The 22139-nt window shown below is 43.6% G+C and overlaps 1 protein-coding gene across 1 annotated transcript in view; it reads right to left on the reverse strand.

The window, feature by feature from the left end:
* Nucleotides 1–22139, reverse strand: part of DENND5B (DENN domain containing 5B) — a 106173-nt gene continuing 84034 nt past the window's right edge. The window contains exons 9-21 of the mRNA XM_054632136.2: nt 20536–20667; nt 19408–19560; nt 18870–18948; nt 17583–17664; nt 12952–13080; nt 12096–12217; nt 10306–10451; nt 8524–8642; nt 7291–7478; nt 5985–6067; nt 5712–5838; nt 4800–4974; nt 1–3944 (exon numbers count right to left, since the gene is read on the reverse strand). Coding sequence (XP_054488111.2) covers nt 3761–3944; nt 4800–4974; nt 5712–5838; nt 5985–6067; nt 7291–7478; nt 8524–8642; nt 10306–10451; nt 12096–12217; nt 12952–13080; nt 17583–17664; nt 18870–18948; nt 19408–19560; nt 20536–20667 — 1719 coding nt within the window. The 3' untranslated portion in view covers nt 1–3760. The remainder of the gene's footprint in view (nt 3945–4799; nt 4975–5711; nt 5839–5984; nt 6068–7290; nt 7479–8523; nt 8643–10305; nt 10452–12095; nt 12218–12951; nt 13081–17582; nt 17665–18869; nt 18949–19407; nt 19561–20535; nt 20668–22139) is intronic.

Below are 22139 nucleotides of genomic sequence, written 5' to 3' on the forward strand. Positions count from 1 at the left end.
TTATTGTCACAGTTTTATTTGTAAAGGACATAGCATGAAAAGCTGTATTTCAATGTTCTTCAAAACCTGAAAAACCCATGTCGGTTCGTGGTGTGTATGTTAAAGTGCTTGATATAACAATACTTTTACTAATGTTGTCTTGAAAATAATCCAGTTCTTATTCAGTTAGTAATAATGTAAAGACAAAATATACTCAATGGAGACATTTAGGGATCGTTTTAAGCTATACAGGGCACGTTTGTACATTTCAAGTGTAACACACAACATTTCCCCTCACGATGCGCACCTTCATTTGATTGAAAGAAGGAATTCCCTCAAACACGCTGCAACTACCCTAAAAACACATTTCTGAACAATGATAGCTAATTACACAAACCAACTTGGAATAAACATGAGCAGATTTTTCACTAAACAGTACAACTTCATTTATTTCAGAGAATTATAAATACACATTTTGTACATAGTGAGGCATTAGATTCTCTGACTCCCTCAAGTTACCATGCTGGCTGTTAGTACAACTGGACTATGCAAACTCAAGACATCTGTAGATGGGCATTGGATAGGATTTTTTTTGTTGTTTTTTTACAAAGCAGATACCAGAGAGCTTTGGTCTTTTCCAAGATTCCCTTTCTCAACCAAAGAAGGTGCTTTAACACTGAAGTAAAAGCTATGTTAGCTTAGAAGAATCCTGATGGGTTTCTCACCATTCTAGTGGGTAGAATGATTTCTGTAAACCTTACAGAAAAAAACCTCACAGTTTCCAATCAACAAAAGTAGTCCACGAGAAAAAAAATTATGCACAGTAGAATAAAAATTCTCTATGAAGAACCATTCTCTCAAGGCTGTCAAATAACTACTCCAGGAATCTGAGGCACTCAGCTGTGCCCCTTTCCACCTATCTTGGGGTGGTTTATTGCCTACAAGGAAACATGAGACATACATAATTTTAATTGTATTATTATTAATATGATGTGAAACCTGACAAAACCAAACAAGTCAACACTTGCTGAAAAAGCTGAGGTGAAGTTGTGTTAAGTGCTAAAGGTTTCTTAATGTAGTCTGAAATGGGGAAAAGCCCTGATCTGAATTTTAAAAATTCTCAGGTTTTGACTTCTTTTAACTTAAGAAAGACTTAATGTAGTTATTGCCTTTTCTCTCTGTATGTGGTTTATTCATTTAAATGAATGACCTTTAGAGGTGCCTACATTTCTCCTTTATCCTGCTTGCACTTAACCCTTGTCATGTCAGATGAATGTTACAACTGCTCCAGTCATACACAGCCTTTGGAGAAGTCTGCAGCAATGTACTTTGGGAAGCTTCCAGCCTGCAAATGCAGATGATGCTGTGAAGAAATCCAGCGACTAAAGAGGTGGTTATTTCAGTAAAATGAAAGTCACTTAAACTGGGCTGGGCGTGAAAAAATCATGTACAGCAGTCATTAGACATGAAAGGCCTGAGTTGTAATAGAAATCAAAACATCCTAAGCAGTCATTACCAAATAATGCTGCCACATGGTTTCTGGTGCTAAATGTATAATTCATTGATAGAGTTAAGTACAGGGACACATTTTCAATTGCTGCTGAAGGGCTGTCATGCTTTGCCTGCTGACTTTAAGCAGACATGCCTGGCGACACAGAAAATCCTAACACCCCAAATTTCACATTTCTGGAATTGTAAGAGATGTCACACAGCTGTGGGCTCTGGCTACTAACTCAAGACAACATTCACAGCCTTTACATTAGTTACTCACACCCACAGCAGTGACATGGCACTGCTGCCTGCAGTATTTGGGATGAGTTCAGTCAGTTTAAGGAAGCACAAGCTGAGGAGGAAAGAATGGTTATTGAAAGCTGAACCCTCATTCAAGTAGAAGGCTCCTTGACAGTGTTATTTTACTTCTTTCTTAGAAACAAAAACACTTCTACAAGGTAAAACTCTCCAATGAAACAAAGTCACACAAAGAGTTTTCTTCTGGCTGGGAGTCTGACATGAAACTTTGACACTGAAGTGAGTGCTGTTCTAAGAATCCAGCAGCAAAGGGACCACAGGAAAGCAGAGAAGCTTGACAAAAGGCAGGTGAGAAAGCAAACCCTAATTTTCATCCTGTTTCTTTTTCCTTATCTCCCATCCCCCTTTCCACCATGTGGACACCATGCCAAGACCTGCCACTGTCCACCATTGCCAAGCCCCTCCTGATGCCACTTGAGAGCACAGTGCAAGGCAGCACGTCCACAGAACCAGTCAGGGGCCTTTCCCAAGCCTCAGCTGACAGTGAGACCTCCAGAGAATCCACTGACCAAAGGCCCAAGCTTGTAGGAAATAAACAAGTGAAAGCAAAAACCTGTACTTGAACTAACTTCCAGAAATTTAAACCAGGTGAAGCTAACTGTGTCATCAGACCCTTCCAACTCCCATCCACAAGAATGGAAAATACACTCTGCATTTGCTGCATGGCATTCACAAGGTGATTTTGATATAATCTCTTGTTCAATCTGTATCATACAGATGCTCCCAGCTCCTCATCAAGAGCTGTATCTCCATATATGCACTGTATTAGTAACATTAACTGGAAAGAGTGTAGGAGAGAAGCCTCAAAATACCAATGTGAGATTATTTTTTTCCCTCCTTTTGCTTAATTCCTTTTCTTTTTGTAGCTGGATAATTAAAAAAAAAAAAAAGTCATCCAAGATCCTGTACTCCCCTAGGAACACTCATTCTGCAGGATAAAGGAAGACTCATCACCTGTCAGCATTTCAAAGCCAGCTGATAGAGTTTGGTAGCACAGCAACAGCAGCGTCTGTTGCTCTACAGCAATGATTCTTCTCAAGTACAGCAAGAATTTGGCATAAACCAAATTCCTCATCATGAGAAAAATAAAAAGGTCATCCACAACACAAACTGGCTGAGGGTGAATCATGAGAACATCTAGACAGGGAAGGGACACACTGAGCGAGTCAAGCAAGCCACCATTCCCCATCTCAGGCTGCAGCAGCAAGGCTTCCACAGGTGTCTCATCCTCTCAGGCTGACAGCAGTCCTTCTCTCCAGTGTTTAAGCATTCCAACACTTGTTTCCCCTTTTGGAGATCAACAGGAGTGACACAAAAGACCTTACAGAAAAAAAACCAACTACTCACTGCTTCCATGCATGGGAAGGCGAGTCATTGAACAAACAACAAACTAAGAGAGACCATGTACAGTATGGTAAACCAGCATATGCTTACAGCATTTCCAAGAGTGACACGATCACAATGGCTACAGAAGGATATTTGCTGTATTAATTTGCAATACCTGAAAAAAGCCCTGCTGAGTTTGCACTGTATTTACACATTGATTGGCTTCTTCCTTGCAAGCAAGTAGCGGCATCCCTTCCCACCTTGGTCCTTCCCTCCCTCCCCCAAGTCCTGCCCCTGGGTTTAAGCTACTCATAGTCAGAACAAGAACATTCACTCTAAGAAAAATTTCTTAGAGTAATATAATTTCTTAAAGAAAGATAGCATATTTACACACATCTAACACATGAAAATACTCTATTTTTTTTGTACTAAATTTCTGTTTCAAATAAACTACAATACTGCATCTTAGCTTTCTGCAGCTTTAGAGGCCAGTCCCCATCGGGCACAAACTGAGCTTCCCAATCCTGCTTCCACCAGCAGCTTTGCCTTACAGTGGTGCACTACCATGGCATTCAAGTCCTGACAGGTCTCCAATTGTGGTTTGCTTGTTTGGGAAAGGAGTAATGAAGTTCTCAGCAAAGCCATGCTAAACATCCACTCCTTTAATGAGCGACCCTTCTAGGATGATGTTGAAATCCTGCAATGTCTGTAGGACCCGGATTAGGGAGTTGACAGTCATGCGGTCCCGGAGGAGAGCGTTCTCCTCATACATCCTGGTGATGGGCGGGCACTCTGCCAGCAGCGGGATCCACTGGGACAGCAGGTGGTCCCTGAAAAGGGTAGCACAGGAATTGTTTTAGCAACAAGTTTTACCTCAGATATCCACACTGGAATTCTTCTCCAAGGAGAGCACAACCCAAAACATGCAGCCCCTTTTTTTGGTGGGTGTTGTTCGCGTGTATGAGTTTGCTGCGTGATCGCAACCCTTGATTTGGTTACTAAAATACTACCCACTATAGAAATGAAAATTGAAAGGTATTAGCAGAATTGGACATTAGTAAGAATTCAGGGACAATTTCAGATCAGGAACAGGGAAAGTAAAACTCAAGGAAAAGCTGACACACTGTTTGCCAACTGGCTTTCCAAGTATCCAGACAGGTAAGACAAAAATGGTACTTATTTCTAGATATACCAACTTCTACCCTCCAAAATACAACTAAGTCCCACCCTCCCGCCCCTACCCAAGACAGAAAGTGCCCTATTAGGAAAGAAAGCTTCATCTAGAACAGTTCTGTCAAAATTATAACAGGCATCCCATTTTCACAAGCATTTGAATGAGGATTTAGAAATTCACTAGCTCCTGAAAAGGAACTCTGCATTCCCAAAGTCAGTACTTCATTAAAAAAAAAAATAGCATTTCAAGACAGATTTCATACACATGACTGTCAAGCTAACAGCTATAAAAAAGCTCAAAGCATTTTTAGCAGTTTAGACACTAGCCATGTATTATTAGAGCCTCTTAGCTCCAATTTTTGACGTAGTACTAAAGGTGCCTAAAACAGGCACTGGATAATAGATAGGCGTGACATGTCTTAAAATGGAAAACTAAAGGCAATAACAATGGTGGAAAAATATTCTTCTAGTCTAATGCCAGAGGACACATATAATGAAGAGTAGTTGAGTACCTTGTCCCCAGGCAAACCAGGATTTGGAATTTGCCATCCTTTCCAATGTTCCTTGGAGCTGTATTGATGGCATTGACATAATGACAGAAGGTTTTGCATGAAGATCTCTGAAGCAGAAGGGTCTCCTCATTGTCTCCAATCTGATCACTGGTTTCAAAGTAAGCAACAGCTTTCTCTGTGGTAGGGAGAACATCAGAACCCAGTGAGAAGCAGCACTTCATTGAGGCACAGAATCACACGAGGGAATCCTTAAAAACCAACCTGCTGAGAGCTATTCCACAGTTTATCTATGAATTCCTGACTCTGAAAACCACAGGTAGGTGGTCACCTCCACCTTTGCCATGGCATAGCACTGGTCAGCCTGGCTGATGTCTAACACAGGTAACACCAAGGAGCAGCACCAGTGCACCCCTCAATGATTTCACTCTAAGTGATACCATCAGCACTGATTTTTCACTTTTTCTGAGTAAACACCCTCAGGCTGAGCATCTCTGCCTGCAAGCCTGTTCAAAGGGAGGAAGTACATCTTAAATTACCCCTACACAGGCCTGCAGGTAAGGATCACCAGTGCAATGATTAAGAGAGTTCTCATAAACCAGGAATCCAAACCTTTCACTCCCTGCCCTTTCCAACACTGATTGCTCCTCTACCCCAGCCTCCAGTCTACCTTGTTTCTCTCAGAAAAGCAGCTGTTTGAACTAGGAACTTTTAAATTTCTGTGTAGACTCACACTCTTCTCTTACACAGAGTTTAGTACTTCTCATCTGCCATCAGGTTTCTCATTGACTTTAAGCAACCTGGAGCAGGTGCTTGGCAGGAGAAAATGGCCCCCTAGCTGATGAGGAGCCAAGGTCTGTGTGTGAGGAGTCATTTTGCCCTAAACCTTCTCCTCCAAACCAGATACCAGCTTACCTATGAAATCCCAGATGAAGACATTCTTATGAAAAATGCGAGCTGATTTGAACCCATGGTGGAAGACCTGCTCCAGTGCTGCAACCAGACCATTTTCCCCACACAACAGAATGGTAAGGCTCCCTCTCTGTGGAAAAGGGAGAGCAGTTTAAGTACAACTTGCCTTGTCTGGATGCCAGAAACTTCATATCTAAAGGTAGTACCTCTACTGGTACTTCAGTGCCATTTCTGTTTATAAAAATTTGTAGACAAGTAAGAAAAAGTAGGAATTACCTCTTTCTCTGGCTTGTGGAAGTGCTTCACAATGTTGTTCACAGCTTCCCCAATTCCCTCTTGGATCTGCCCTGCATTAGGCTCTGTGAAATGATGGAGAGCAGACTAGCTGAAGGTTAATCTTTGCTTGCTTGACATTTCAGTACTCATGTCCTCCAATTTTACAGGAGATGGACAGATGTATGAACAGGATCTACACTGTCCCATCTCTGTGCTTTAGCACAGAACGCCTCCTGTGACCCTCACAGTCCCGTGTCCTGTTGCAGCCAAGTGCAGTTACTCATAAAAGCTAATTTTAGGGATGTGAGGTTGGTGTGCCCTAGGGTCCCTGCAGAGATAAGCTTTGCCAGAAGGCAGCTCCCAGCAGCCACATCAAGCTCTCAGCTGCCCCCAGACTGCAAAGTGAGCTGGGAGGCTGAGCAGCATCAGCTACTGCAAATTCTGCTGCCTCCTCCTCCTCCCTCATCTCCTATCTCCATGCTCCAAAGAAAGAGATTATTATCTCTCAGCAGTCAAAAGGGGACATTGAAAGAGGCAACATGTACGTCACAGAGCAAACACCAACCAGGGAGGCAGGAAAAGCTCATTGGCTTGCAGCTGCTGCTCTGCACCAAGCCTTGCTTCAGGATGAACCTTCCTGTTCACACAAGTGTGGAAACCCAGGACACAGGGAATATTTCTCTGTCTGCTCTGTCCTGACCCCCAGGGGAGCACTGACTTTGACCCTCATTCATGGAGAAAGTTTCCCAGACTTCAAGATAGACTGGAATCCACAAAAGTGCAAAACAGATTATAGAGAGTGGTGTAGGTGTATCACTTGGTGAGAAATTTAGGTTTTGGGACTTTTGGTATGCTGTGGATGGAAGCAGGATGGAGGGCACAGGGGGTCATCCTGGGTTTCTTCTTCATGCTTCTTCTTCCTTCTTCATGGGTTTGGGTGGCATTTTGTAACTGGGCAGAAAAGTCTGCATTGGGGGCTCTGTGGGATCAGTTATTGGGTTAAAAGGGAAAATAATCTAGGTGTCAGTTCTTAATTGGGTAGTTTAGTCTGAAAAGACCTTGTAACAAGAGATTGTTGGCCATTTTGTGCCTTCAAATGAAAAGCTGCCAAACTCACAGTAGTGAGACTGTTTTACTGATAAGAAATAATCAACACCAGAGTGTGAACATGAATTACTGTCTCAAGTGCCTTCAACCCAGACCCAGAGAAACCAATGACTGGTATCCCCCCACGGAAGCTTTTTTTTTCCAGCAGTTGGCAGCTGATCCCTTCCCTACAACACTGGGGAGGAAGGCAAGGACTCACTGGTGTTCCTCCCAGTGAGGGAGGTGATGCTCAGGCGCCGAGTCACAGTGGGAGACTTCTGCTGGGGCGGGGTGCGGCACTGCTTTCCCAGCTCCTCGTCGGACGTGGAGGACACCAGCTCTCCAATGAGGATTCTCTCCAGACTGCCATCATCCACGCCTTTGCCCAGCCACCGCCCACAGGGGAACCTGCACACGCCCAGGACAAGCACAGGTCAGCCACACACACAGAGAGCAGCCTGGTCTCAAAGCTGGGGACAGCTGGCACCCAACAAACACTGCTAACAGGCAGGGAATGCTTTGCTCCCAGAAAATTCTCACCAAGCCCCTGCACCACAGCTGATCGTCCTTAGAAACAGGGAAATATGCAAAGCTTGTGTTACACGTATTTTATGGTTTGCATCTTGTTTTCTGCTGAGTTATTCTGCACTTTGAGCCACAATTGATATGCAGCCTTGAAGAGCATTGTGATGATTAACAACCAAATCCCCACAGAATTTCCACCCAGCTGAGGCTGTGACATCTCCTACTCAGACCTCACCTCTCATTTTACTGCTGTACCTTTGGACCCCATACACAACCCTAATGAAATCCATGCACACGTCCATACCCAGTCATTTTATCCCATGTTTTCCTACTTTTCCCCTATACACTGTGGCCAACTCTGAGATCTGGAGCTCAGCTCTCTGAATTGCAGTTTTCCACATTCACATTTTTTAAAAAAACAGTGTCTCCTTAGCCTTGTTTTGCAAAACCAATGGTGAATTAGGAGACTATTTTGACACAGAGGTATGTGCTCAATGTAAGATTAAGAAATCATCAAAATTTCGTATTTTCTCAATATTTCCCCCAGACTGTCATTTCAGCTCTTGGAGTTTCAAGAGTTAATTTGTGCCCAATTTTACCCCACTGCTTTAAATCAAGAGATCTAATTATTGACACAAATGTACAAATCACTTCAGAAGTATCTATACTGTCTGTCCTGTCTCAGAAAAATGCAAAGAAAATCCTGCATTCATATCTCATTAAATATTTATCAGATTATCTGACTTCAACTAGGGCTACTGAAATGAGAGAACCAGGGTGGTGGGGGAGACCAACCCAACTCTATCAGGGACCCAAACCAGCTGCAATCAGAGTTAAGGACAAGGTGAATGCCTCCTTGCTTTCTCTAAATTCAGAATTTCTCTAAATAAAGAACTTCAGACAAGGAAAATGACGACTTGTTGCTTACTTGTACGTGTGTCCTGTTATTTCATTCCTGACCATGACACAATCAACCAGCCACTTGGCCAGCAGCCCTGAGTTGTCATGACCAATCTGAACGGTCGTCAGCTTCCCCAAGTTCTGGCACTGAAATGAGTAACAGTTTTTGCTTCATTTAAAAAAGAACAGACAACACACACCCTCACCACATGCAGGTAGATGGTCAAATATAGGCTTTTATTCAGTTTTCTAGTTCTCTGTGATTTATAGAACAAGTGTTTTCAACCAAATATGTGGAGTATTTGCAAAAGCAGCATAATTATTCTAAGACAAAAGAAAAGAAATAAAACTGTTAAAAGCTTGAGGAGAGATTATATTCTTTGTTGGGAGCACTCACTCTGAATATTTCTGAGAAGTATTAATTACACATTTCTGAGTAAGGTGATAAAAAGGTGTGCTTTTGCAAAAGAAATAGATCTTTAATACAAACAGCTTTTCAAAAATCCATTTGGACTATCCTGACCTTCAGCTGACTCACTCCACACTATGCAGCAGTCCCTAGATCCTTTATTATTTTCTAAGATTTGCTTACTGATTTGCTATTTGATTTGCTTATTGTTGGCTCAAACAAAAACCACTAACATGAGACTCAGCATCATAATGACACAGAAGAAGGAAAACAAGGCACTGTGAATTCCACAGCAAGATGTAATTGTAGGTGGGGCTGGCAACAACATCTGTTAATGTCACCTAAACACTTCCCTTGAAATACCTTGGTTTTCACTGCTTCTGATGCTGCCAAAAAAGCAGCTTGGGCTGACATTTTCTACAAGTGGGTGGCTACCCAAGTTAATATTTTAGGAAAGCTTCAGTCAAAGGAATAATCCAGAACAGAATCAATATGGTCCTTAGAAATATCAAAATATGTCATTTAGCCTGTTAGAAGCCTGGAGATCTTTTCTACAAAACAGTAATATCTGAATGAGACGTGGGCATTTATCTCAAAAATATCCTCTCTTTGTCAAAATCAATCTGTATTTGGCAAGAGGCTTTTCTTGCTATTGTTGTTGAAGATCTGTCTGCATATGCTCAGTGGATGCAACCTCGATTTCAGAGGCAGATTTTCCTACAAAATGACTTCTTAATGGATATGGTACAGCCTGGAGTTAGAGGAGCTTGATGGGGCTTTCCCTGCAATTCCCACCACCAGCTGCATGGCATGGCAGTGAGCCAGCCTGAAATTGCTGGGTGGGAAAGCAGTGGGGAAAGCAAAGAGAAAACCCCAGCAAGCCCAGGGGAGAGAGCCCAGTGGGGATGGCAGCTCCTGGTGTGCCACAGACAGCACCTGAGGCTGGGATGATGAAAAGCAATGCCAGACAATGGGCTCAGAAGAAATTTGGGATTGGCCAGAGGTCAAAAGCGACCTGGGTGGTGGTTAGTGGAAAGACAGAGTGAAAGAAGGGAAAAGAAACTTGGAAGGGAGATGAGGAGTTGGAAATAAGCACTGAAGGGGAAAATTAGGCAAGGAGGTGTGGAAGGGAATGAGATGTGGAAATAGATAGGCAAGGTGAGGAATTCTGGGCTGGACAGGGACAGCAGCAAGGCCTGTGGTTAAAAGTGATGTGCGCTCACAGGAAACCTTCATCTCATGCAACAGGGGCAGGCTATTTTCCTGTACATATCTGAACCTACAGTGATGCTGACAGGACAGAATCTGAAATGCTGTGCTCTTAAAAACCCCTTAACAAATTCATATTTATTTGGAAGCATGTTTCAAATGGTAAGGAAATTGTGAAGAGCACGTACTCACCTCAAACGTCATTTCTAGGTGGTTTTTAGGAATCTGCATGACACCACTATCTCCCAGCTCTCCTGACACACATATCCACGGGTTTGATGTGGTTATTGCATTGCTGAGTTTTTTGATGGGAATTATCACTGACCTGTAAGGGATCACTGAGAACAGGCAGAGTGGGAAGCACGTTAGTCTTGATCTAATTTTTTTTTTTTTTTCCTTACAGAAATCGCAGTTTCAGGGGCAAACCACGCCTTTCCCTTGAAGGCAGGCTCTCGTTGCCGGTGTCAGAAGCGGAGGGGACCCTCCCGTGCGGGCGGGGTGAAGGGCAGCGGCGCCGCACGGTGGAGCTGCAGCCCCGCGGCAGAGCCGGGACCGCGCACGCTGGAGGATGCGGCAGGGCGGGAAGGGGTGACACAGCCCTTCAACAGCCCGGCTGGGAAGGGACCTCTAGAAGCCATCTATCCAACCCCCTGCAGCGAGCAGACTGCTCGCAGCCCTGTTCAAGCTGACCGTGAACGCTCCCAAGGATGGGGCATCCCATCCTCTGTGTCAGGATCTCACTATCCAAAATGTGAAAAAAACTTCTTTGTATCTAATCTAAACTGACCCCCTTTTAGTTTAAAAGCATCACTCCTTGTCCTACTGCAACAGGTAAATGATAAAATGTTTATTCCCATCTTTGGTATAGGCCCCCTTTAAGTAGTGCTGACACCACAGCCAGACTCTCAGGTCTGCTGTGTCTCTGTGGACATCCCTCTCTTTATTCTCATTCCTGTTCTTATTCTCTTACTCTTCTGCTTTTCAAGCTGTACCACCCATACATGCTGAAGACAAGGACTGCCACCCACCCCAATTTGGATTTGGCTCTGACACTGCACCTCCAGCACTCCAAAACCCACTCTCCCTGTATGTTTCACAAGCTGCCTTTTGGACTAGGGAAGCCAAGCCAATCTCTTTTACTTTTGTGTGTCAGCCAATCATACTGCACTCAAAAAAATACCCTCAAATTCCAAGCACTTGTCCTACAGAAGAAAGCTGTTAAGCTGCATGCCCCACAGAAATAAGGTAATCAAGGATGAATAAATCTCTTTGTGCTGCAGTAGTTCTGAGGGATTTATTGCTTTTAGAGGAGAAAAAGTAGAATGAATGCCTGTTTTGACAACCATGTAAAACTTGCTTCACTTCACTCTGAACAGGCAAGAAAATTAAAAATAATGGCTGCCCAGGTAAATCCAAATAATTAGGTCACCTAATGGGATCTTGCTTTTTCTGCATTGTCCTGGGGAGTACTGGAGAGACAAAGATTCATTTCTAGATATCAATCCAATCTCTGCTCTTCTCCTTACAAGAGAGAGTGAGAAAGGGAATCTTTCTGGCATTTGAGAAGAGACAAAAAGAGATTTAAGATACAAAGAGGAGCACAAAGTCCTTCATCCTCTAATCTTGCATCTCCTCCTCAGTCTGAGGAGAGCAGACTGCTATGCACACTTAATGAAGGCCAGAAAGAAGCATTAGGAGGTAGAGGACTTGTCTGGGAGGGAAGCTGAAAGAAACTATACAGAGAGCAGCACTCCCTGCTGATTGCTCTCCTTTGTGCAATGCTTTATCCAGAGCACTCCCACACAACCCTGCCTCTCCAGCTGGTTTCCCAGAGCAACACCCAGCACCCAGGAGCCCCACAGCAACAACCAAGGCTCCCAGATAAGGGCTCAGCTACTCAGGCACCAGCAACATCATCTCTTACAAACCATGACAGCAACTAATTTTTAGTCAGGGGGAAAAAAATTGATTCTCCAACTCACTGATTGTAGTGAAGACACTTGTGAAGCAGAAGTAATCCACAGCATTGAGTGAGAGCAGGTGATACAGAAACTGCTCCCGTTCTTCTTCACAGCGCAGGAAAGCGTAACGCTTGTAAAGTTTCCTGGGAGAAACAAGCACATGGCATTTGTGTTGTTGCTGTTGAAAAAGCACCAAGCATCTTAAAAGGTGTCTGAATCTCCAAACACCAAATGAAGAGTGGCTCTTAATGAGAGGTATGACCCCCCCCCCCAAACCAGAAGCTGCTAGAAACTCACAGAGGACATGTAAATGTGCTACAGATGTTTTACAGAGCACTCTTGGCTCCACGCTCCCACTGCAAGGTGCTGAGTTATCTCAGTTTGGGGTTTGCTGCAAAGCACAGGTAAAAACTAACACTACTCACAGCAGCAGATCTGAACCAACACACAGCAACCTCATTTCTTCCCCACACCTTCCCACTGTGGAATGGTCTCATCTAATAACCACATCTTCCTTCTGCTCCCTACTGTGACAGCAAACCCAGCAGGATGCACCAAGCAGCAGCTGGGGCCCTCCCACCACCCTGTCAGTTCAAGATCTGCAGGGCTGCAGTGTGGCTTGGAGCAGTGCAGGGATCTGACCATGAACTAATGCCTCCTTCCTGAAATCTGTGATGTGCTTTCCATGCAGATGAGCAGATTTTGCCCTGCTGGGTGGGCAGTACCACCTCTCCCAGCTCCTCCCTGCCCTTCAATCACTTCTAGCTGGAAACCACAGTACCCAAACAGGGTGCCTGGCCGTACCCCAAGCAGCAGCACCTTGAGACACCACCTTCACAATGTGGAAGTGAAGGTTTGAAGAAAAGAACTGGCTTACTTTGCAAGTGGCTGGTTGGAAAGCAGCTGCTTCAGGTGCTGAGACAAAAGCTTCTTCTCCAGAGAAAGTCTAATCCAGGCTCGGGCTCGCCCCACATCAGTCTTTATCTCACTCATGTTCTGAACGTGCCTGAAGTGTGTGGGGAAGAAAATAAATAGATGAATCATAAAAATTCTGCATGCTTCAAATGGCAACATCCAGCGTGATGATGCAGCAAGCGAACTGGAAAATGTCTTCTGACATGATTTCTGGAGAGATCCCCAGCAGGGCCCCCAGAACCCTGCACTGTGGCAATGAGATCCCTGGCAGCCCCAGGCTGGCACCAGGACACGTGGCAGCTTTTCCTGGGCATGGCAGCCCATAGGAGCTGCTCTGTGGCTGCCTGGCCAAGGGGAAGAGGGATAAACCTGCTTACCACCCCTGCATTGCCCCAGGGAGGTGTTCTCATGGACACTGCTGGGACTTAAAAACAGCAGTGGGTTGTTTAAAAACAAGAGGCACCTTGTGAGACCCAGTTAGATCTCAGTTATAGCTCAAGCTGCTGACTAGAACGGGTGTGTCTGGGAGGGCAGAGGACAAACACGTGTCCTGAGAGTTTCTCCAAGCCACAGTGGCTCTGAAGGTTCTAACAAAGCCCCTTGAGAGCAGCAGCAATGGCACAACTGAGAAAAGGAGGACTGCTGAGGCAAAAACAGCAGCAGGAAGCTGCAAGCAGAATCACATTTTTAGGGATAGAAGAAGCCTTCCTGTAAGTGATAATTTGAACAGCCCTCCATATGTTTCATCTGCAGGAAAGCAGAACTGTTCCATAGGGGCTTTCTTCTACAGTTATGCATTTTTCTTTTTAAGCTTCCCATATTTCAGTTTGGAGAATGCCAAAAATTGTAGCTTTAGAGCGCAGGGAGTTTTAGAAGAGGAAGAGAACTGCCATGGCAGGACGAAGTTGCTTCCAAAAACTCCCCACTTGGTTAAATAAAAAACAAGAAAAATGAGTAACAGGTTTCAGCAGGGAAAAGAAAAGGCTCAAATTTCTTCATTTTCATGCAAACTGCATGGTAAGTGCACAGGCATTTCAGCCCTCCAAATCTCCATGGCAGGCTCCAAGTACCATCAGCTGAAGTCTGAACTAATCCCAATTGCAATTTACTGTCCAACTCCTGCAACTTCCTTGACAGCCCTCCACGCATTGCTAAGTGTTGTGGAATGTGGCAATATTTACTCCAAAGGAAATCCAACAAAGTCATGCTGTGACTGATGCTTTTTACATTGACTACTATAGTCTCGTGCTTTCCCCCATCTGTTACACCCAAGTGTGTGCTTTGTGTTATATTTAGTCCCTGCATTATTTGAGAAAGCTACTCTCTTGTTTATAGAGCCTCTAACAGAGCAAGCCCAGGACCTTTAGGGCAAATTTGCAAGGAGCTGTCCAGAAATAGGAGTTTTCTCTGCACAAATGAAGAGCATGCAGAGCCCAGGAGCCCTGCTCTGTGCCAGGCTGACCTGCAAGGCTGAAGCCTTGCTCCTGGCAGGGGAAAGCCCTTCCTGGCTCAGAGCATGGCAGCCAGCATTAGACTTTCCAGCAGAGAGCTGGACACGTGGCCCCTGCAGTCCTTGAGAAACAGGATGCATGCTACAATCAACTACATCATGTTGTGACACCCTCCTCAGACATTTCAAGCCTTTTGAGATGGGAAGATCAAAGCACAGACTATCATCTCCCTCCCCTTCCCCTGAGTGCTCAGCTTGAATTACATCTAATATGAAACACTGAGCAGAATATGTTATTTCACTGGGAGAAGATTCAAGTGCAGATGGACTCAACCTTATTCCATGCACGCTCTGCGCCTCTTCATTACCTGTGTCTGGTTCAGACTAGATAAGCATTAATTGTGCATTTGGGGAAAAAAATAAATATCTGCAAGCATGCAGCTCGCCAGAGATATTAAAAAGATTCAGTAATCAGTCTTGGTGTCAGCAAAAGCAGAGTGTAACAGAACAGAGCATGCAGGAACCCAAATTTATTTCACTGTCAGTTGTGAGAGTCAGAACAGCTCTATTTTTATCAGTGACCTAAGAGTAAGCACCGTATGCTCAGCACTGCACAGCAAATTCTTCTTGTCATAGCACCGAACAGCCATTTCGATGCAGCTCCCCTGGTTTGGACTTGCTTTTAATCCCATTAGTAATAAAGAAAAATCTATTTGCCCTGTCAAATGTAAGCCTGGGGTATGGTGAGACTAACCCTGTGCAAACAGCTGTGCTGACAGCAGAGGTTAGAGCTGCCCAGCACCACCGTGCCCTGGGGATGCTGTGCCTGCTCCCATGGCAGCACAGTCAGGAAGGAGCCTCTAGCTCACCCCAGGCAGGCAGCAGGTCTTGGCTCAGCCTTCTTTTTGAGCACAGCAGGTTAAGCATTGCTGCTGTGGGCCCAGTGGCCAGCTCACATTCTCCAGTGCAAGCTCCCTGAGGAGGGAGGCACAACGTGGGCATGAGAGCAAGTGCTGATAGCAAGGAAGAGCTTGCCCAAAGGGGAAGGATCAGAAACTTCAATCCAGCTGGACCAAAGGTTTTGGGGAGGCCTTGATGTTGACTGGCCTGCTGGGATGCTCAGCAATGCCATGCTGGAAGCAGGCTGCAGCTGGAAGAGGGGTTGGAGAGATGGGGCAGACTGTGCCACGGGAAAGGCTGGAGGGAGAACCCTGGGCTGGCTTGTGCCACTGAGATTCCATGCACAGAACCAAAATAAACACCCTGAGCATCTTCCTGACCACATCTGAGATGCCTGGCTTTTGGTTGGGGGGGGCAGAGGACACACCACAGTACCTGTGGCACATGGCACACTCAGAGAATGACTGTGAGTCAGCCCTGCTTTTAAGTTGTTTACATAACCTTGCATGAGCCATCAGAAACAAGCCCTGCTTAAGGCAATGCTTAATCCTCCAGCCATTAGTTCAGTCAGCACCACAAGCCCTGCAATTTAACAATTACCCATCCTTCAACTTCAGCCTGGTGTGCAAACAAATATTAGGCAGCGTTCCTTCCAAGCAGGAGAAAGTATGCCTCGAGATTACAGGTGACAAATTCAACTCACCACCTGCCCAGCATTTTTCTATGACCACACATGTTCATGGACAATCACAAATACCCAAGATATTACAAAAGCTAATGTTCTGCTTCTGTACTTTTTCTCTGAAGAGCAGTAAGAAAGACTTTTGTGATTCAAACAAGAGAGCTCAGATCCATGCTGGGCTTTCATTACTCCAGTGGAAGACAGACCCATGCACGCAGCAGTGAGCACACACAGCCCCCTCTGTCAGCAACCCCCCAGCACAGGAGTTTCCGCTCCAGATCCTCCTCCATCCTTCCCTCAGACTGACCCTCTGCATGCCTGTCAGTCCCCCAGGACTGAATTAAGGAGAGAGCTGCCACATCCCATGAGAGGGATGCTAAAATGGCAGACACATGTTCAAAATGACCTCTTGCCACTACACCCCTGATTACACTGTATGTATTCTCTCTCTCTCCCTCTTTTACATGTTGTTTTAGCAGTAAATGGCATGTCATGCTCTTTGAAATCAGAACAAAAGACTCAAACTACAAAGCATCAAACTAAAAGATTGCACACTGCAGGTGGGGAGTGCAGTGATTTTTTTTCCCCAGAAAATTCTGACTAATCTATCAACCCACATAGTAAAAATCACATCACTGTAATCAGGGTTTTGTGAACTAACTACAATAAATCTTATTTTTTACCCTAAGGTTGTTTTGCCATATTTTTAGGTGTAAGAAGAAAGTAAGAAACAGTACTCATGTTGTCTTACACGTTTAATTGCTCTCAGCTCTTTACAGATGAGCATTATTGCATTACTCCTCCTCCTTTTTCATGGCATGTTTATCCCACTGCAATCCTTAGCCCTGGCAAGAAAAGTGTCAAAACAGTGGCCTGACCTGGCAGTGGCTTAATCAAGGAGATGCCCTGAAGAACTTCTGCCTGCTGGTGTCACACCGGCCTCCACCTCTTCTGACCCTCTAATCCTTCTGGTTCCAAACAAACACTGCTTGAAAAGGTCTCCAGAGCCAGGCTGTGGTCCACTGGAGAGAACCTGCCCTAACTTCACATCCCAGCTTTAAACTCACCCAAATTCTAGGTCTGAATAAACTTCTAAGCTTGTACATTTATTACTTTCTGCCATGAAATGCTAGTTGAAAAGAAAGAATATTGCTCAGGCATTGTGAGCAAGTTTTTATGACCCTTTGCTTTGCCTATCAGCTGTACATGCTGGGTCAGTAATTAAAAAATGAACTGAAAGAAACAAACTGAAAATATCAAGGAATTTAACTTATTTGCTGTTATTTGTAGAAGCTGGCTTTGTTACTGGAAGAACCCCCCTGGGAAAACAGAAATTGCAGTAACACATGTGTGGTTTTTATTCTCTGTTTGCTAAAAAAGATCAAGTGAACACACAAAAAAGTTTTTCAAAAGAGAAAGGCAACACACTGTAGATTTGAATGTGGCCTGAAGAGAAGGTTTAACTCTCCTTAGCCTTTGTAGGCCCAAAGCCAGTGAGGATCTTTACCTTATGCTACACAATTAAACCCACAATTCATGCTTTAGGAACCAAATTGCATACCTCATGTCTTGTATCAGGGAAACCCTCAATGTAGGCAGAGTAATTCCTGTATCAGACTTTCGTCTTTCTGTTCCACCACCAACTACAGTGGAGAAAATACACATAATTAACACAACACTACAGTAATAGTCTGCAATGCATTTGTTCTACATACAGCTGAAAACAATCTTAAGTGGCTGGTAACTGCACTGTGTCTGTGCATTGTCATTAACTCTATCCTGGAAATGTAGAAGTAGACAAAATGAAAATTCTGAATCTATTACCTATGCCTTCCTTAACCCAGCACTGAACTTGGGAGATCTAGCTTCCTTTTTTTGTGTGTGAAATACCTTAACTTAAATCTGTACAGCAGTGAGTTTTATTAGTAAGAAGTTTCTATGGAGAGCTCACAACTGAGAACAACTCAAATAAAATTAAGCTACAGTAACATATTCAATGCAAAGAATGCTATGCATTTCTGTGCTCTGCTCTGATCAAACCACTTTGTGGTGACACATTTTGCTCTCAGGAATTTGTGCCTGCCAGCCAGATTGTTTAGTGCATTACTCATTGAAGCTTATTAAAAAGTTCTTTCATGGGAGAGACTAGTTTGTCTATAAATGCCTCTTTGAGGACTGATCATAAAAGTTTCCATCTGCAGGATCTGAATTGGAGAGTCCTTGCAAGATGACCCACTGAAGTTCAGAGACTTTTACTACAATACCCCATCTCAAGGTTATCAGAAAACCTCTCTTTAAACACAGAAGTAATTTAGTGACTGTAAGGGGCCCAGCCAAAGCATAAAATGAGCACCTAGACTGATGGACAGAGATCAATTACACAATTTCTGAACTGTACCACCCATCAGTAGAGAGATTTACTGAACACACAGTTATTCATATTGGGATTTGAGAGACAGATTATGCTCACTGAAAGAAAAATGTCAGCTCTCTTATGCCCAGCTCCACACTTTCAGCTTCTGCAGAAATTATTTCTCATGGAGACACTGCTTCTCAAACCTCACCCAATGCTCATTAAAAGGGAATGAAGGTAGTGCACATACATCAAGTGATTTTCCAGACAAGGATGGAAACTATGTGCCTTGGCCTCCAGTGATTTCAATCCATTTTGTCCAGACATCAAGACATCCCCACAATGATTATGAGAAATCTCAAAAGGTAAATGTGGCATTAGCAAGCAAATACACTGCAAATCCTGCACAGGTTTCATGTGGTTGCACTGCTCCTCCCATGGCAGAGTTCATTTGCTGAGATGAACTCCTCATGGAGTCACCTGCCAAGTACTCACCTGGAGACTCTGCACTGTGCTCTTGCTTCTCTTCTCTCTCCTGGTACTGAAGCAAATGGGACCACAATGCAGATTTCCCCTGAAAATAATAAAAAAAAAATATATAGGCAAAAAAATAACCAGTAATGGCCAATTAGCATGGCAGAATAATGGAATGGCATTTGAATGGGTAAAATGTTCAGTAATGGAAGCCAATCCTCCTCTCTTGGGCCATGAAACCTCAGGAAGAGAGAACCACCACTCCCCACTGATTCAGCAGTCACACCACTCACCTTGTTTCTTTTCCTCCCTCTGGGTTTCCTTTGTGAAGGTTGAAAGGGAACAAACCGAATACGTACTTGACAACATCACTGCAATGTCCAGAGGGGAAAACCCCAAAACAATCCCCCCTCAAATAACCCAAACACCCAAAACTCCTCAAACCTTTGCAAAATATGAACCAGAGACACTGATCCCAAAGACACCTCCTGCTTTATCTTGGAGTTACAGCTTTGAGTAGCAGCTTAGAAAGTAAAGATGACATTCAGTATTTACCAACCTGCTTGACCTGCAGACCATGGCTCCAGATTCTTTCTAGCAGATCACAGAGACTGGCAATCAGTGTATTTTCCTCCAGACCTGTTATGTTGGCTTCTCCATGTCCCAGCTCAACTGCTTCATGGCCCATTTTCTCTACCAACATGCGTTTAGTCTATCAAAAAAAAATCCCAACAGTTTCTAAGAATATTCTCCAACAAGGAACAGAATTTACAGATGAGTTTACTTACACATGCTTAATCTAGAAACCATGGCTAATAGAGAGAAAACCTATTTGCAGAGACTGTAAATTAACAAAAATAATTATATTTAAAAGTTTTGCTTAATTATTTTGAATCATAGAATACCCTGAGTTGGGAGGGACCCAGAAAGACCACATCCAGCTCCCGTGCCTGCACAGGACAGCCCCAAGAGTCACACCATGTGTCTGAGAGCATTGTCCAAACACTTCTTGAACTCTGGCAGAACTTGGTGCTGTGACCACTTTTCCCTGAAGAGCCTGTTCCAGCTGTCCTACTTCTATACCCTTTATTAATTGTCCTATTTCTATGCTGGTGATTTATTACCAAGCAGAGTACAGAACACATGCTCAGTCTTAGCTTCCATTTTAATTCTTGTCACAGCTAATAAAGTTTAACACTCAGGTAAAGGAGTATACTATCAACTGCAACAGACACAAAGAAGTTGTATGTCCATGGCTATGAAAGCTTCTTTAACACCAGGAACTGTTATATTTCATTTGCTCTGCATGAACAACATGCACAAGCTACTCATGCTGAATTCTTCCCTTTTGACCACAGGTCTCCAGGCCATTCTGTTTAGGCTACATGTAAATATGAACAATTAAAGGAAATCCTCCGGAAGATGTCTGATCATGCTGATTCTCCTTCCTGTCCTTTCTACTTCCATCAACTTCAACTGCATAAACAGAAGTGAAATGAAAACACATTCCTTTCAAAACACGTTCCTTTTTCTTCCAGCTGTTGAAAAACACTACAGGCCTATCCATCCTGCAATAACCAGGTATTCCAAAAGAACCATGTCATTCCAGCTGTGAACCAGGAGAACATCTGCAGGTGCCCTTTGAGCTGACTGCAATCCAGGGGAGAGCACCCAGGGGATGACCTACCTTCATGCGACATTCCTTCAGCAACCCTTCCACAAATTTCCAGTTGGTCTGTGCAATCACGGCTGGAGAGAGGTCTGACAGTTTGGGCTGCCTTAAATTTTTACCTAAACTCCTTGCCTCCTGCATGTATTTCTAAAAATAAAGAGAATAATTTTAGATATTACAGGTCAGAGTGACTCTTCTCATCAAGCAAGCAAGGTGATGAAAACAAATGAATTAGTGTTAATCTAGAAACACAATCTTGATTTGTCTGATGTTTAGGTGTCAGGCTAGAGAAGTGAAATGATCCCTTCTGACAACAGAAAAAGCAAGATATTTCCCTGGATTGGCACAGAATCAGTCAATATTAGCCAGTGAACTGTGCTGTTAGTGACTAGTATGAAGTTAGCTACAAGTGCATAAAGTGCAATACCTTCATTCAGCAATAAAGCCAAAACACCAAGGAAGTTTCTTTCCACTGTTATTTCTCACTTAAAAAAAATTAAAATTGTCTAATTTGTGACCAGACTATATATGAATAGAAAAAAAACACCTGAAAATAAATTATAAGAAGCAGAAATACACTTAGTGAATGAGAAAGATTTCATCCATTACTTTTCATCTAGATAGTTTATGCAGGAAAAATGAGACTTGATCTTATTCTCAATTAACTTATTGATTACAAGTGAAGCTCATTTTAAACAGAACTGACACTTGGGATCATTCATGTTCTTACTATAGTAATTGTAAAATATGGACAAAAATCAGCATACTCTTTAAAAAAAGATCCAAGCTATAATTGAAGACTTTCAAACTTTCCTGTTCCACTGCCTTGTCTTCAGGATAGGGTATTTTTTGTTTTGGTCTGGGTTTTTTTGGGTGTTTTTTGTTTGGTGGTTTTTTTTTTTTTTTTTGGTTTTTTTTTTTTTTTTTTTGTTAAGCCAAAATCCACAAACCCATCAGCACATGAGTTCTGACCCCAGCACCAGTGAGAGAGCTGCATGCTGAGCAAGGCTGAGAAGTTGGCCACAACTATCAAAATGTTGTTTGAGCATTATTCGTCATTTTGTCTTAAAAAGAGCAAGATAACAGAATATTGCCAAATAAAAGTCTTGAAAAGCAGTGCTCATCGCCTGGAGTGGGAATGCCCTGTTTCCACAGTGGGTCTGTGTCCTGTTAATGATGCTTCTCTGGGGGATGGCATGTGACAATGACCAGTCTTTCCTGGAAGGAGCAGATCACATCCCTCCAGGGAATTCTCGCTGCTGCTGGCTGGGTTTTCTGGGGAACTGAGAAGTCACTATGGCTGCTGCATCCTTGGAGCTTCCTGTCCGGGCAGAAAATTTATTCCATAGAAACACAGAATGGCTTGGGTTGGAAGGGACCTTAAAGATCACATAGTTCCAAACTTCCTGCCATGGGCATGGACACCTTCCAGTAGATCAGGAAAAGCAAAATCAAAATCTTAACACATTGAAGTTAATAGAAATAGCAAATAGCTCTCCCCACCACCCTTTTTTTTTTTTTTAATGGAAGTGCAGTTTTTCTGATGCAATCAGATTTTCTCAACACAGAAATTTGGACAAGAACCACTTAGCGTCTCCCTAACAGGCCCGACAATAATG

The sequence above is a fragment of the Agelaius phoeniceus genome, chromosome 5 (genome assembly GCF_051311805.1).
Source record: "Agelaius phoeniceus isolate bAgePho1 chromosome 5, bAgePho1.hap1, whole genome shotgun sequence".
Classification (NCBI taxonomy): domain Eukaryota; kingdom Metazoa; phylum Chordata; class Aves; order Passeriformes; family Icteridae; genus Agelaius; species Agelaius phoeniceus.